The sequence below is a fragment of the Rhinoderma darwinii genome, chromosome 3 (genome assembly GCF_050947455.1).
Source record: "Rhinoderma darwinii isolate aRhiDar2 chromosome 3, aRhiDar2.hap1, whole genome shotgun sequence".
Classification (NCBI taxonomy): domain Eukaryota; kingdom Metazoa; phylum Chordata; class Amphibia; order Anura; family Rhinodermatidae; genus Rhinoderma; species Rhinoderma darwinii.
Genome location: NC_134689.1, coordinates 313,589,743 through 313,607,524, shown reverse-complemented (window position 1 = coordinate 313,607,524; position 17,782 = coordinate 313,589,743). Strand labels below are relative to the sequence as shown.

At 43.7% G+C, this 17,782-nt stretch overlaps 1 protein-coding gene across 1 annotated transcript in view; it reads left to right on the top strand.

Moving 5' to 3' along the window:
• RGMA (repulsive guidance molecule BMP co-receptor a) overlaps positions 1-17,782 on the top strand; it is a 41,055-nt gene that overhangs the window by 14,838 nt on the left and 8,435 nt on the right. The window contains exon 2 of the mRNA XM_075858223.1: positions 5,505-5,620. Coding sequence (XP_075714338.1) covers positions 5,505-5,620 — 116 coding nt within the window. The remainder of the gene's footprint in view (positions 1-5,504; positions 5,621-17,782) is intronic.

Sequence of the window (17,782 nt, the reverse complement as noted above, 5' to 3'; positions counted from 1 at the left end):
AGTATTAGACCCCTGCTGTGCTTGTAGAGCCGACTCAGAGGGAGGTCCGCCACATCTCACACCCACCATAGGGGTTGTATATACGGTTCTGTTAAGGGTATGTGCACACACACTAATTACGTCCGTAATTGACGGACGTATTTCGGCCGCAAGTCCCGGACCGAACACAGTGCAGGGAGCCGGGCTCCTAGCATCATACTTATGTACGATGCTAGGAGTCCCTGCCTCGCTGCAGGACAACTGTCCCGTACTGTAATCATGTTTTCAGTACGGGACAGTAGTTCCACGGAGAGCCAGTGACTCCTAGCGTCGTACATAACTATGATGCTAGGAGCCCGGCTCCCTGCACTGTGTTCGGTCCACTACTTGCGGCCGAAATACGTCCGTCAATTACGGACGTAATTAGTGTGTGTGCACATACCCTAAAGGGGGTTTCTGGGCTTATATAAATGAAGTTAGTTAAAAATGAGCGCTGGGTGTGAAAGGTACCTCCTGCAGTAATTCGGTCCGTGAGAGCAGATTTCTGGTATAACGACTACACAGAGGTTTTTTTTCGCCAAAACCAGGAACGGAACCCAAACAGAATAAATATATAATGAAAGACCTTCTAGGTCGCCTATCCTGGATCTAATTCTGGTTTGGGCTTAAAAAAAAAAACGTATGCAAAATCTGCAGCACATCTGCACTGTGGGAACCCTACCTAAGGGTGCAGCTGTAAGATCTGTGCATGCAGTTTTTTGTTTTTTTTAAATGTAGCATATTTTCAATCTCTTATCCCTGCAAATCATCTTATTGTACCAGTGCTAAATGGAAAGACATCTTCACTAGTACTGCATGGAGAATATGATCACAATCCTGAATCCCATCCATGGCCATATCTTCATTGTATTCCTAGGGAAAGTCTTGTATTAATGGAGAAAACATGCACATGACATCACTTGGCTGCAACTTAGAACTAGAACACATTGCAAATAGAAAAAAGGGAATGATTGTCTCATGAAACAATGTGAGGTAAAACAAACAAATCAAGGCGTAAACATGATGTGCTTTATTACGAAATCCAGATGTAGCAGAGCTGAATTTTGTTATTTTCAGTATTCTTGGCTTTTAAAATCTGGTAGAAGACACTTATTGAATACGTTTTCTGTATAGCTCATCACTGTAATGTGCTATGTGCAAGGGTATGTTCACACGACCTATTTTCAGACGTAATTCAGGCGTTTTACGCCTGAAAAGACGGCTCCCTTACGTCTGCAAACATCTGCCCATTGCTTGCGATTGGTTTTACAATGTTCTGTAAAGACGAGGTGTAATTTTACGCGTTGCTGTCAAAAGACGGCGCGTAAAAATACGCCCGGGTCAAAGTGCATGTCACTTCTTTTGGACGTTTTTGGAGCCGTTTTTCATTGACTTAATTGGAAAACAGCTCCAATTACGTCCGTAATGGACGCTGCGAAAAACGCGAGTTGTTAAAAAAAACATCTGAAAATCAGGAGCTGTTTTCGCCTGAAAACCGCTCCGTATTTTCAGACGTTTTTGGTCACTACGTGTGAAAATACCCTAAGACATAGGTCCCTGTCCTGCACACTTTGGTCAAATTGTGAGTGAATGCCTTTCCTTAGGATTCCATATTCAGCATCCTCGTGACAGTCAACCTATAGACTGCAATAGGTGCTGTACTCGGTATACTGAATCCATACATAGACCAGAAAGGCGCTCACTGAGGAGAACTATATCTGCTACGGAAATTAACTATATGGACGACTTCTATATCTGACTACATTCTGCCTCATTTTACACTGGACGTACACTGGGCTGCATTGTCTTTTTTTTTTATATAGTATTAACTTTTTAGGCCCCCTGTGCACAGATTTGTCGCCAAAAAAATCCGGATTTGTTGCAGATTTTACATCTGTATTTGTGGGTAAAAAATCCACAGCGGAAGACTTTTGCAGGCAAGTGGATACGGTTTAGAAAATCTCATCCTCCTGCTTCTGAATGTTTTCCACACAGAAATCAGAGCACGCAGCAGATTTTCAAATCCACAGCATACATAATCTCTATTCTGGATGTTCGTGACGGATTTCACCCTTTTTAATGAAGGGGTGGAATCTGCAGCGAAATTCGCACGTAACACGAGTAAAAGCTCTAACTTATATAATACCTCACTAAAGCCACTTTCACACGGCAGTATTCGGGTATGTTCACACGGTTAACAAAATACGTCCGAAAATACGGAGCTGTTTTCAAGGGAAAATATCAGATTTTCAGCCGTTTTTTAATCAAACTAGCGTTTTTCGCTGTGTTTCTTATGGCCGTTTTTTGAGCTGTTTTTCTTTTGAGTCAATGAAAAACTGCTCCAAAAACGTTGACATGCACTTCTTTTTACGGGGAGTCTTTTTACGCACCGTTTTTTGAAAATGAGGCGTTAAAAAATGCCCCGTTGGAACAGAACGCCATATTTCTCATTGAAATTAATGGGCAGATGTTTCTAGGCATTCTGCTTCCGATTTTTCGGGATGTTTACGGCCCGAAAACGGCTGAAAATAGCCCATGTGAACACACCCTTATAGTCTGTATTTTGCATCAGTATTTTTAAGCCAAAACCAGGAGTGGGTCCAAAACACATTCTTTCCATTATACTTTCTCTGTGTAGGTTCCGCTCCTTGTTTTGGCTTCCAAATACTCATCCGAAATACTGACCAGAATACTTAGGCGGGATTCACACGACAGGGATTCCCGGCCGGGTGCCGGCCGTTCATAAATCGGCCGGCACCCGGCTGCATTAGGAATAATAGACCCCTAATGGGGCTATTCACACGACCGATTTTTTGACGGCCGGGAAAACCGTCCGTCAAAAAATAGGACATGCTCTATTTTCAGCCGGGTGCCCGGCCGCCCGGCTCCCATAGAAGTCTATGGGGCCGGGTAATACCCGGCCATCACCGGAATGTGTCCCGAGTGATGGCCGGGTCTACCGTCGCTCGCGCACTCTCTCTCCTCCTCCTCACAGTGCAGAGTGCATGTGAGGAGGAGGAGGAGGGTCTTTTATTGCTCGCTGTAGGAGTCGGAATCCCCAATCCCCGGCCGGGGATTGGGGATTCCGCTACAGGAGAAGTGCGTGACTACACTGTCCAGATATGGACACAGCGAAGTCACTCACTTCTGCAGCGGAATCCCCAACTCTATGGCCGGGGATGCCGCTACAGGAGAAGTGCATGACTACACTGTCCATATATGGACACAGCGAAGTCACGCACTTTTGCAGCGGAATCCCCGACTCTATGGCTGGGGATGCCGCTACAGGAGAAGTGCGTGACTACACTGTCCATATATGGACACAGCAAAGTCACGCACTTCTGCAGCGGAATCCCCGACTCTATGGCCGGGGATGCCGCTACAGGAGAAGTGACTGACTACACTGTCCATATATGGACACAGCGAAGTCACGCACTTCTGCAGCGGAATCCCCGACTCTATGGCCGGGGATGCCGCTACAGGAGAAGTGCATGACTACACTGTCCATATATGGACACAGCAAAGTCACGTACTTCTGCAGCGGAATCCCCGACTCTATGGCCGGGGATTCCGCTACAGGAGAAGTGAGTGACTACACTGTCCATATATGGACACAGTGACGTCACTCACTTCTGAAGCGGAATTCCCGACCTGTGGCAGGGAATTCCTCTTCAGGAGAAGTCAGTGACTACACTGTCCATATATGGACATTGAAGTCAGTGACTTCTCCTGGAAGGGGGGGGGGATGGGTGCAACCTACAGGGGGCTGTGTGGCATCACCTACAGGGGGCAGGGTGGCATCACCTACAGGGGGCAGGGTGGCATCACCTACAGGGGGCAGGGTGGCATCACCTACAGGGGGCAGGGTGGCATCACCTACAGGGGGCAGGGTGGCATCACCTACAGAGGGCAGGGTGGAATCACCTACAGGCGGCAGGGTAGAATCACCTACAGGGGGCTGTGTGGAATCACCTACAGTGGGCTGTGTGGCATCACCTACAGGGGGCAGGGTGGAATCACCTACAGGGGGCAGTGTGGAATCACCTACAGGGGGCAGGGTGGGTGGCATCACCTACAGGGGGCAGGGTGGGTGGCATCACCTACAGGGGGCAGGGTGGGTGGCATCACCTACAGGGGGCAGGGTGGGTGGCATCGCCTACAGGGGACTGGTGGGTGGCATCGCCTACAGGGGGCTGGGTGGAATTACCTACAGGGGGCTGTGTGGCATTACCTACAGGGGGCTGTGTGGCATTACCTACAGGGGGCTGTGTGGCATTACCTACAGGGGGCTGTGTGGCATCATCTACAGGGGCTGGGTTGCATTACCTACAGGGGGCTGGGTGGCATTACCTACAGGGGGCTGGGTGGCATTACCTACAGGGGGCTGTGTGGCATCACCAACAGGGGGCTGGGTGGCATTACCTACCAGGGGGGCTGTGGCATTATCTACAAAGGGCTGTGTGTGGCAACAAATTTAAATGAAATTCATCCGATTTTAAAACGGACAGGGAAAAAAACGGATGCAAATCGGGTCCAAATCGGCCGGTAAAAACGGCAACTCGGCCCGGAACGGAATCGGAACGGATGCAAATCGGATGCAAACCGGCCGGGAAAATCGGCCAAAAACGGCCGATTTTCCCGGCCGACACTCGGACCCTGTCGTGTGAATGAGGCCTTAGGGCTTATCCACACGTAACGGAATTGCTGCAGAAAATGTCTGCAGCACTTTTACGCTGAAAATAGCAGACATTCCGCTGTGGAAAAACTGCACCATTTCCTGCAGAAAATGATGCGGCTTTTGCTGCATTGTTCTCACTGCTTGGAGATGGTGATATCTCCTCAGAAAAACGCAGGGATTTAGTCCACTTTCCGCAGCAGAAATTGACATGCTGTGGAACGAAAAATGTACACAGCGTGTGGATGATTTGTTGAATCTCACCCACTTTGCTGCTACCGTATTCTGCAGCGTATTTTCCGACCACAATTCCGGACAAGAAATACGCAGCAATTCCGTTACGCGTGAACGAGCCCTTTCTCTGCTCAATGTATATGAGGAATGTGGGCCAAATGCAGAAAACTAATTCTGTGCTAATTGTTACATCATTTTGTTGGACGAGTGTGACATGTGGTGACGAGGGGCTGTCCATCGCTACAGTGTGTGTTTATTTTCCCTTCGGGGCTTTTCTTTTAATGCTTCTGGAGTGTTTTCTCAGTTGCTGCCTGTGTGAGGAGTAATCTCTGCTGGTGACTCCTCCATGCAAGGCCTGTGTAACTGGAGAGGAGCTGGGGCTGGATCACTCCTGGGGGCTGGGAAGAAGGGGGAGCTGTGTAGTCATTGGAAGGCATTGCTGTGATTGATGGCTGTGCTGCTGGGGAGGGAGTGTGTAATCCTTCATTGCAGTGCTGCTGGCTCAAGCTCTTTGCACAAGTTGATGTCTGCTGGAGTGTGATCTATTCTCTCTTTCTTTTTTTGACTGTTTGTCCAGGGCGACGGTGGTGGTTAAAGCCCGAGCTGGATGGATGGGTATGGGGAGAGGGGCAGGACCCAAAGCCCTGGGACTCTTCAAAATCCTCACCGTCTTCTTGTGCACATTCCACACAGGTAAGGAAATCCCCGGCTGTCTTATTCTTTGAAAAGTCTATTAGAAGGATCTCCTCTCCCTGAGAGGGGCCCCTGGATAGTAACCGCATGTGTGTGCCAGACCAGATTGTGCATTCACATTATTTCATCAACTTTTTAACTATCAATTGTATTAGGAAAAAAGTTGCTGGTGCCAAAATATTAGTCGTTTCTTTTAATTTTGTAGGTGTTTAGTTTATTATGTATAGAAGTTGCAATAATAAAAAATAATAATAGTTTTATTTACAGAGCGCTCAGTTGCCCCCACAAATTTGTTACTGCGTTTCCTTTGTATCCCAGTTCCCCCGGTAAGAACACTGTGGGGATCAGGAAAATGCTTGGCTTATTTGTGGTGTCTCCCTGTTTATTGCTTTTCAAGGTAGGGCCGCAGGACCCACAGAATAAGACCCGGGATGGGCATCTGTTTCCAATGAATCTTAGTGTTTTGCTGGCTTGATCCTTGCCTGCAAATTCCTGCCAACCTTGTTTTTGTTGGGGGAGGAGGGCAGACTCCACACAGGGGGTTTTGTTCCTTGCAAAGGCTCGAGTTTCTGCAGACTTAAGGTTTTTATTCACCTGGAAATATAGTACTGGTAAATCCTTAAATAATTGTGTTCTTTAGAATTCTCTGTGCACGTTGTATCCCGTAGATGCAAGCGTTTCTTGTTTACCTGCACAAGTAATCGCCATGTTCTGTATACGAGAGTTACATTCTGGTTTCTTGTGTAAGTATGGGAAATAAAATAATTGTTCATTTACGACATGCTGTGAAGTTTATAATGAAATGATGACTTGTTTGCCTACAGTTTATTTTTATTATTTTATAGCTGTCTGCACTACGTTATATTGGCCATTGCAACCACAATTCCTGGTCATCCTTTTCTGTCAAGTTGTTCAAAATTGTATTCAACGGTGTCTGGGAAAGCTGGGTGACCACCATCATGGGCACCATTACATCTTCCAAAAATGTAGCTTTCCCACAGTCCAGATCAACAACTCGGAATAGGCGATGTATCGCTGCATAACGGACTTCGGGAAAGCTGTGTGATGGCTCTTTGAGAGCTGTAATAATGGCCATATTGGTTGCCACCCAACTGTCCCGGGAACAGATCTAAATAAGAAATGGCTGAATGGCCACTTGAGTCGCTCTATAAATATTATTTATTAAAGATGAATGTTTTATAGTCCTTATCTGTGCTGCTTAAAAAGCGGACTGATTTGCAGCGAGTCTTTGACCCTGGCAGCCAAGTAGCTGAAGATGATCCAGTAATTGATTGAAGTGCCCTGTAGAAGTGGGCGCACACCTCGGGCCTGGCATGAGACATTCGCTCTAGTTTGAGGTCTTTCTTTTCAGAAGATTTGTCAGATAATTTGATGAATCCCCTTTGTCCTGCAGAGATATTGGGGGGGGACGGGACGGGACTAAGGGTTAACTACCCCTCCTCCTGGAATAGCGGTGTCTTCTATCCACAGATGAAGGGCAGATGTGAAAATATTTTCTTTGCAGGCCATGTGTCTCCAAGTTGCTTACATTCTGCTTATTTTATTCTTTTTACATATTGTATTATATCATAAATAGTTTGTTATACACATTTTATTGTCATTCTTTCAAAGCATGAGTTTTATATGGATGTTGTACGGATTGCAAGCCATTGGGAACAGTGAGTAAAGCGGCATAAGTGCAGATTGTGTGAAATTTAGACGTTACCCATAAATCCTTGGCAAATAAAGTTGAAAGAATAACTTGATTTTTGTATATGTTGTAGCGCAGCAATAAAATGTTGTAAACACCTGAAGCTTTGTGGATTGTCTATTCCATTACTGGGTTAATCCTGTGATGGGCATTGTTACTCTCCTGTGGGTATAATGTGACCTTCCAGCACCCAGCAATCTGTTTTTAAATCACTGGTTTCAGAATAGGAGATTAGGGCGTTAAGTAAATTTACATAGCAAGGACCGATCAATCAGGACTGGGTTATCTGTCAGTATTACTAATGCAGGTATTGCTTTAGAGGTCACACAGAACACATACAAGCCTGCCTTGGCATCCATGCGCTCCCTATGTAAAAAGCACATTTGTTGCTGGGGCTTTGGAGAAATAATTTAAAGGAACAATTCCCTCCCCTAAAATAAAAAAATACTACTGTTGTCCTCTTCTCTCAGATTTACTGTTTAATATTTTGTCAGTCATCTGTTATTGGGAAAGCTTAGCGCCAACCCACGCCCGTTCTGCTGCATAACCCATCAGATTTAATGTTCTGGTGACCACTTCTGTATCATTGGCCATTTGTTGTCACCCAGAACCCCTTAGAGCAGTGGTCTCCAATCGACGGCCCTCCAGCTGTTGCAAAACTACAACTCCCTGCAAGCTATGAGAAGAGCTGGAAAGCCACAGGTTGGAGCCCATTATTCTATAACTAAGAAACTGAAAAGTATACAAAAAAAAACATACAAATCCTTTAGATGTCATCTTGTGTGTTTACTTTTTATATTGGGGGAGTCCCATCTACACGACCGTAATGATTTTTACTGTCCGCAAATACGGATCTGTAGTTAACCGCAACTTATCCGTATTTACGGATCCGCAAAAATAAGCGGGGAGGAATCTTGAGTAATTTCCCGGCGTCGCATAGCAACGCTTCCGTAATTACGGACGGCTATGGGTGCACATCCATACCCGTCCGTAATTATGGAAGGGCCCACAGACACTTATGGCGGGGTATGTGCCATAATTATGGACAAGAATAGGTCATGTTCTATATTTTACAGATCGTTTCTACGTAACTGACACCCATCCGTAAATATACGAAAAGGTGTCCGTAGCCCATATAAATTAATGGGTTTGCAATTTCATCCGTAATTACGTATCTGTAATTACGGATGTAAACTATGGTCGTGTGCATGGGGCCTAAGGCAGGGAAGCAATGGGCCAAAATAATACCCATCACAGGCTGCATATAGTTGCCAAGAGTTTGGTTAAGGAGTGAGTGGGGAATTTATCGTGGTCAGTATGCGGCAGATCCTTCTTTCAACAAACGGCCGCGTTTAGTGAGATGGATAATTGGTGGCGGCTTCATGAGTTCCAGCACCTGTGTACACGGCGTGCTGAACCCAAACTAGATTCCCTTCCTGTGTTAACACACGAGACTGTGTATACACCTGGTCAAATAATTGGTCCTATTAACAGCCAATTATTTCAGTGAATTGTTACTGCTTTGTTGCCCTTAGCCATACAGATGGTGTGGTTCATTACGCCTTGGCATTTGCTGGGGGTAGGGGGGTGACCTCATACAATGTATATGTAAGAAATCATATTTAATTAATAAGCCACTGAGATCAGGAAATATATATATATATATATATCTCTCTACCTCCGCTGGTATAGGCTGATCATAAGAACGCTAGCAAATGTCTATATAAAAGTTGATATTAGCTACTTGCGTACTATTACTTGTAATTATCAGAGCATAATGAAGTCACTTTAGGGCTGTAAACCCCCCCCCCCCCCAATAATCCATCCCCCGACCCTTCAGGCTATTATCAATCCCGATCTGAGGCTCTTTGTCCCACCTTTTGCAGGACATTCAGTTTAATGTTACTCATACATATTTAGATAAAGCACATTTCTACAGAGAACGGAACTCCTCTCTCTGCGGAAAATCGTAATCTTTATTCTAGATTGAGGCCTGGCACGCACTGGGTATATACCTCACCATTTTGCCACTGTTGTATTTTGGATGTTGATCTATATCTCATCTGTGATCCCACAATCAGTCATTTCCTGTTGCTTCTATAGCAACATATTCCACCACCCATCAGTCCCTAATTTCCCTATCTCAAGCACGCGCAAATTCAGTCAAATTGGGGCCAAATTCCTAGAACGACAATTAACCTATCAGTTTTTAGCGTGTAAACACAGAATACTTGGAGGAAACCCACACAATTCCAAGAAGAACATACAAACCCCATGCAGATGTTGTCCTTGGTTGGATTCAAACCCTGATCCCCAGTTCTGCAATGAGACCGTGCAATCCCCATAGCCACCGTGTTACATTATAGACTTTTACTTGTTGGATGTTGTACTTGAAACCGCTACCCGGCATCGTCCTTGTGTTCTTCTTGTCATTTATGACCATCGTATTCAATGAATTACAAGTCCACACGTGTATGGAAGTTGTATTACACCGCATAACCGGCATATTTTGGGCATAAAGTTAAACTAACTATGTTAGTTATTGTTATTCTTGGGGGTTTACCAGTATACATGATTGAGCCTTCAAGATGATAGCGCGATAAAATGTTAAGTCCAATTATCTATTGGGTAGTCGGAATATGGTGACAGCTTTGGGAAGCATTTTTTCTTATCTCTAGATAAGCGTGTCATGCGGGGTTTGTACAACATTTCTCAAGGTCTGCATGATGATTTACAAGGTGAGAAGAACAAGCTGTTAAAAGGCCGCTTCTCCTAACTCTTCAGATTCCGCTTTTGCGGTTGTAATACAACGATGATCTTTAGTATTGGAGGCATAAAGTAGATGTTTGACAATGTGTGTAGGTATGTATTGTGTGTTTGATATGCCCCAGTTATTTACCGTCGGGGATGATGACGACCCCTCTTCCATGATAATAAATGCTTAGTTGGTGTTTGGATTTTTCCCTTGCAAGAGATTCTGGGACAGGATACGGGTAAGATGATCTTCCTCACAATAGAGCTGTTACTTGCAGAAGCTCGGGCTCCGGTTACTTGGATGGAGAACTGTTTTACAAGACAGATATTTTTTAGCTACTGTCACACAAAACATATTTACAGTGATGTCAACCTGATCCATTCCATGTGGTTACTTCCCAGCAACTTGTATTTTTCTCGCGTTATTTTGGGATCACTGAAATAAGACCTCCTTGTATATCAATTATTAGAGCACATCCCCCTCCTAAAATAAACAGTAAACATAAGTCCAGAGTTGCCCTCTTGTGTAAGTATTCCCCAACTTTTTCCAGGCCCTGAGATTCATAATGTATTAGTATTACATTTGACTTTCATAACCGTACAGATTTTTATGATACTTAGGGTCTTTGGTCATAACCCCTTGTGGGCATTAGAATTGCTATTATTTTCTGAATCAATTCCGTTACGTGTGGACAATCCCTTAGGGTATGTTCACACAGCTTATTTTCGACCATTTTTCGGGCCGAAAAATCGCAAGCAGAACACCTCCGAACACCTGCCCATTGATTTCAATGGGAAATACGGCGTTGTGTTCCGGCAGGGCGTTTTTTTTGTTTTTTTTTTATGTGGCCGTTTTGAAAAACGGCCGCGTAAAAAAAAAACGTCTGCAAAGAAGTGCATGTCAATTCTTGAGTCGTTTTTGGAGCCGTTTTTCATTCTCTCTAGAAAAAACGCTCGAAAAACGCGAGTTTGCTTAAAAAACAGCTGAAAATCAGGAGCTGCTCCGTATTTTCATACTATTTTTTTTTTTTTTTTGTGAGCGTGTGACCATACCCTCCTAAGACTGCACAGTAGGGCCAATGAGGGCTCCTATAATTATAGGGTGTTTTGCACATTAGTTACTGCCATGTAAATTCTGAAGCGGACATTGGTGGACTTTAGGCCTCCTTCTAACTCAATTTAAACTTTATCAAAAAACACTTAAAAAAATGCCATTGTTATTAAAATGTAGCGTGTTTTTAGTGGCGTTTTGTTATTTGTCATTTGTACATGGTTTTTTGTTTTTTTTCTGTCGTTTTTGATGTCCTGTAGAGAAGCCTATGGAAAAAAACAAACCTTAAACTCCCAGAGTATGCTGTGTTTGGGGGGAAAAAAAAGCCACTAAATACAAAATTGCCTCAAGAGGCACAAACCAAAACGCAATTGTATGTAGTGCAGTTTATATTTTACTATAGACTTTAATGTAACATCTGGCCGTACTAAAAACACATAAAAGACGTCGCGCAAAACGCTGAAAAACGCTGTGTGTGAATCCTACCTTCATATAGTTCCTATGAGAAGAAAACAATTTTCCTTCCCAACTTACTTTTGGAAATGCTTTTAAACATGGAGGGATCATCCAGATGTTTAATCCCCAAATACATGAATAGAGGCATAGAACAATTCCTGCTCTGAATTGTTTTTACCATATGTATTAATTGAGCTTCAACCTACAGGTCTCCGAAGATTTCCTGTTGTGAAGGCTTTGAATAAAAGAGGCTCTGTATCTTTAAGAGTTCACAGCTTTTTTTTTTTCCCTTCTCCACCCATCCCCCTTCTGTGTAACTGAAACCTGATCTAATCCCTTTGCACATGGGGTAATTTATTGGCCTGTTGGGCTTTTCTTGATGGCAAATTGCATTGTCTTTATTCTTGAGTTGGAGCTTTAGTGAAACTGCCACATTCCACGGGTTCTATTCTCAGCTGATCTTTCACACCCCTCTGAGTACAGTCAAATACGTTTTATTGGGCGGCTTTGTTATGCAAACAAGACAATAATAATCAGACCATTATTCCGCAAGATTGCCTGATTACCAGTTCAAAGGAGGTCACAGGCAGGACCCCGGAGCTCACAAACCAGTCCTCCCATCTCCTGCCGGTCTATAGATGTTTAACTTTCTTATACTTATGTGGTCCTTCCTACAATAAGAAATCATGAAGTCCGTCACCCGAGCCCAGGACTAGATTCTGTCCATAGAGGCATTCCTTGTATTCACAGCCTTTCTGGGTAACCAATAAACAATTGTGTACAAAGTGATTGTTGGGACATTGAGATGCAAATCCTTTCATTAAGATGGTGATCATTGAGGCTGCCGATCCACTAAACCCTTTCTGGGGTGGGGGAGTTTTGTTAACTGAATTTTAACTAGTTCTGAGTTTAGTCTACATTTGGTTCCGGTGATTTATCATATGCAATGTGATCTCGAGCCGCAAAACGCATTTGATAAGTACATTTTATGTAATATTGCATGGGTAAAATCAATTTTAGATGCAATTTTATGTTTTTTTGCTTGCATGGTGCTTTTTCTCCAGCAAATATCTACATGCTACAAGCCTAGTGTGAACAGATGAAGCACAAGACCATTTTTTTGTGCATGAGTCATTAGAATACTAATAATTGCCCCATCTAAATGGCCCTTTGGGCTAGGTTTTTACACTTTTCTCTAATCGGATGAACTTCCAAATGATCCAGAATTGGAACTGGATTAATGGGATATTGGTTAGGGAACTTCTTTCACCCAGTAGTATTGGAAAGAGACTTTGAAAATCCTGGTGCACTACAGAGGCCTGTCCCATAGCTTTCTTACTGCAGTGTTTTACGAGTCATGTGACTAATGCCGCTCACTGGCTGATTTCTTTATCAGACTCGGCAGATTAAATTTATCGGCTGGACTTTTAAGATATTACAACCTGTAGTTTAGAGCCAGCAATTCCCACATAATAAAGTTGTATATTTGTTAGTTTAGCCCTGCTCGGCTTCACTTGATCAGGTTGTTAAATTATTAAAAGGTGCATGCATCTTTTATTATAGCATTGAAATGCACCTGTTTGTGGCAGTGCTGGCAGCCAGTTGGCATGGAGGGAGACCGAATTTATGAAAAATCTACTTATAGTCATGTTTACACTGGTATAACAAGCATACCTCCCAACTTTCGCAATGAGGGACAATCCTATAAGCCACGCCTCTAACCCCACCCAATCCACACCCGATTTAGTCCAAAGTATCATTCTCCCATAGTGCCTCCCCGCAGTATAATTCCCCCATAGCTGCCCCCACACTGTATAATGCCCACACAAATTCCTCAATACAGTATAATGCCCCATAGCTGCTCCCATACAGCATAATGGCCCATAGTGCCTATTAAAATAATAATAAAATAAATACTTGCCTAGCCCCGTTCCCATGATAAGTAAAGGAGATCACACTAGAGCCCGAGAAATCTGAGTTGCGGAGTATTTTTCCCATAAGCATACATTGTAGTTTTCCCGCAGTGTATTTTCACGCTGCAAAAATACGAGGCACATACGCCACATGTGACTGCACACTAAGCCTTAAAAAAATGCATGTACAAAATGACACAAAAAAACAAAACTCCACATACTGAGCCATTGTAAAGGATCTGCCAGACACAGCTGTGTCGACACCCGTGGTTAATCAGCCTGCATCTGCTCCTAGGTCTGATAGAGTGACTCGATCTGCCACCACTCAGGCTGGTAGGCTCAGGAGTGGAACAACCTATCACAGCCTGGCCAGACGGCTCTAGCTCCCGCCCTCGGTCTATTTATACCTTCATTTCCTGCTTGTCTTTGTCTGTGAATCTCTCATTTCCTGGCTCTGCTGTTCCTGCTATTATTATTGACCTTGCTTCATTTTGACCCTGGCTTTACTGACTACGCTCCTGCTCTGCGTTTGGTACCTCGTACACTCCTGATTTGACTCGGCTCGTTCACTACTCTTGTTGCTCACGGTGTTGCCGTGGGCAACTGCCCCATTTCCCTTAGCTTCTGTGTACCCTTGTCTGTTTGTCTGTCGTGCACATATTGAGCGTAGCGACCGTCGCCCAGTTGTACGCCGTCTCCTAGGATGGGCCGTGCAAGTAGGCAGGGACTGAGTGGCGGGTAGATTAGGGCTCACCTGTCTGTCTCCCTACCCCGACATTACAGCCATGCTGTGTAATACTGCAGACGTAAAAGCCAAAATGAAAAGGAAGTGGAATAAAAATGAATATTCTGAACACAAGCTGGACGCTCTTTCTCTAATGCTGTATACTATTTAGTAGACCCTCTTAAATATTGATATAAAGGCAGCCTAGGACATTTGAGAAGGTCACAGGTGAAGAATGACGCTTTAGCCAATCAGTTTATTGAAAGGAAACACAATTTCTGAAGTCATTAGCCATGGCCGTATTTTTTTCTGTCCCTTTTGCTTGGTGAAGGGAATCTGAGAATCTTTGAATAAGTCTTTTTAGTGTTAATTTCGATCAGCTAATTTTTCAATCTTCTGGTTGCTCTGCTGAAAGATCTGGCAGCCGCAAGCCAAGATATGTTGGCACTTTTCGTCTTCTTTTTTTCCCCCCTCTGTTAAAACCAAGTAAATAAAGTTCTAAGGGTACAGATGCCAACAATACCAACATCTCCTGCCAGGCATGAGTCACACAGAAAGGTTTTGTGATCTCTCCAGGTTTTAAACAACTGTGCCATTGAGCGAATGTCTCACACTGAACTCTACATCTCGTATATGGCGGCTCGCTGGGTTTCTGAGTTCTGCTCTTTGTGTTTGTTTATTCTAAGATATATACATGACCTAGTTTTAGGGAATTCCGTTTCTTTTCCACACCTACCTAATTTTATTGTGTCTGATGAAGACACAACACAGAAATCGAAGCAGGCAAAGGTTATAAATCGTATTGATCACTAGGTAATAATCCATTACTGGATGTTGAAGTAACTTCAGTCAACGTATATGGATAATTCTTAAAGGGAACCTGTCACTTTGAAAATAAAATCTGATATACAGGCAGCATGTTATAGAGCAGAGGGCTGAGTAAATTGATATATAGTTTTGTTGAAAAGATACAATATAACTTGTCATTTTTTGATCAAAACCTCTGCTCATTCTCAGTTTGAGTCCAGTGGGTGGTAGCTATTTCTGAATGCTGGCCATCACGGATTAGGACTGCCCACTGGACTCTTAAGCATGAGCAGAAGTTTAGTTCAATAAATGACCATTAATATTCTCCACAAAATTATATATATATATAATATATATACACACATACATAATGCCTACACATAGGACTCCTTTTTCAACATGACAGGCTCCCTTTAATATAAGTTGTGCAAATATGGTATCGAAATATGTATTGTAGAGTCAGCTTGCTATATATATCCTTATCATTTTTTATTTTTTTCGTAATATGACCTAATCCACAGCTTCACGTTCCTACATCACCACCTGTCCCACAGTCTAATTTCCTGGTCTCAAGTGGAAAGCAATTCAACCTATGTATTTTATTGGACTGTGGGCTTGAACTAAAGTACCCCAAGGAAACCCATATGAACATGGTAAGCACTCCATGCAGCTGTTGCCCTTGACAGATTTGAACCCACGACCCCAGTGCTGCAAGGTGATGGCCCTAATCACTAAGCTTCTGTGACCCACCCACATGCCTAACTGAACTAGAAGCATTACTTGAAGGACCTGGGCCTTAATGCAAAATCTGCAACCGTACCATATGCCATTTTTTAAACTGGTGTAATGTGGCAGAGGGGCCTTTGGGCGACCTCAGTCACCTGGTGTGACTGCTACATCTGCGCCTTATTAATAACTATGCCCCCTGGACGCAGTAGTCTGGGCCTGTTTCTTTCTTGTCAGGCCTCTTTATTTGCTGGTGCTATTTGTTGTATAGTATCCAGAGATTCTTAAATGTACTGCGATTAGGATTTAATTTCATTGATTGAAGTTCCTTTAGACATTCTAAAATAATTCTAGGTGGACGGAGTAGAAATTAGAAAGACACTGGCACTGAGTGGTTGTAGATTGCGGACTCTACAGCTACAGAGTTCAACCTTGATTTATTGCAAAGTTTCTATACACTGTTGACTTCTTGCTTGCTGGGTGAGGTGGGGAGATGCCAGGGACTCTACTGGATATAATGCAGTGAAGTAATAACTATGCATAGTGCTGGAGAAAATGGAAAATGACTTATCCAGGACTGGACAAAAAGCTTCTGCTAGGAGTTGTAGTTCATTGACGATGCTCTGCTGTACTGTGTAGAGATCCCGGGGATTTGTCTCCGTCGTCAAGCTCGTTTTGCTGAATATCCCATCAGTTATTTAGTTGTTTGTTTGGATTATTTTTTGGCGAGAGCATAGCCATTCATTCCCTGGCTGTAAGACACGTAGACACGTCACTGCGGCATTCAGACGTATGCTTTTAATGCCTGCAGCCAATATGTGCTCTTCAATACTGTGGATGTTTGAGCAGGGAGGGGAGGTGGGAGGAAATGAGACTCTAACAGCCTCACCTGGGAACACAGCTGTCCTGCGTCGCCCCAGGGTTGTATTTCACAGCTCAGCCCAAGCACAAGTTAATACACTGTACGCTAAGCATTTTTAGTTTAGTTTATGGTAGGCCAAGTACAGCTTCTAAATCTAGAGAATAATGTTTCCAGCCGTTGTAACCATTAACTAATTGGCTTCTATTGATAATGTGCAAAAAGCAATGAATATGATTGTCTGGTTGCTATGGGTTCTTGCTCTAAAATTATTATTTCTTCGGATGAGTTCACACGGCGGATAAAAAAAAAAAAGCACTCAGCGTATCGGCCCTGTGCGCCGCAGGGAATTCCGGGCGAAAAACCGCACCCAACTGTGGTGCAGTTTTTCGGCCGGAATGTCCGCTGCGGAAAACTGCAGCACTTGGCCGACCTGCATGACGTTTCATTCCGTTGTGGAAATTCCGCAGTATTTACGCAATGTGTGAACTGACCCCTATGGTAATTAAACCCTGTACGTACGTACATACTCACTCAGTGTAGCAGGGACATTTATGGTGTACATTACAAGCACCACTTATGGCATTCCCTTAAACACCTACAGGTGAACTTTTCTCTTTTGCTCTTGGGGGAGGGGTGGTATGGGTAAAGTCTTACTAATTCAACATATTTATCAAGGCAGTACACTATATTGAAATGTCTTGTGTGGTCAGTTGGGCCTTTCATTAGCACTTTACATGAGAGGAAGTTTAATAACCTGTTCTGTGCAAAGGCCTTGTCCTCACGCTGCAGTTTAGGTGCAGTTTTTGTATGCACCCTTTTCAGGCAAACAGACTGATATTTTGTTTATACCTTTCCTTTGTTTAGTATCCCTGAAGATAAAAAGAAATAATGAAATAAAAATCACTTGGGTGAGCCTTAAACGTCTCACTGGCCTTTCATTCAGTAATATATTCCAGAAATCCAAAGAGCCCCAGCCCCTCTCTATCCCCCCATCCCCCTCCTGCTCCTTTTCACAAGTATGTATCTCATAAACATCTGTATCTCATAAACATCAAATAAATTGTGGTTGCTGTGTGGGTGTGGGGACTGGTGTCAGGATTAGTGAAGCACTTCCAGCTTGTCCTGGCTTTTACGGCCTGCTACGTGATAGCCACTCGC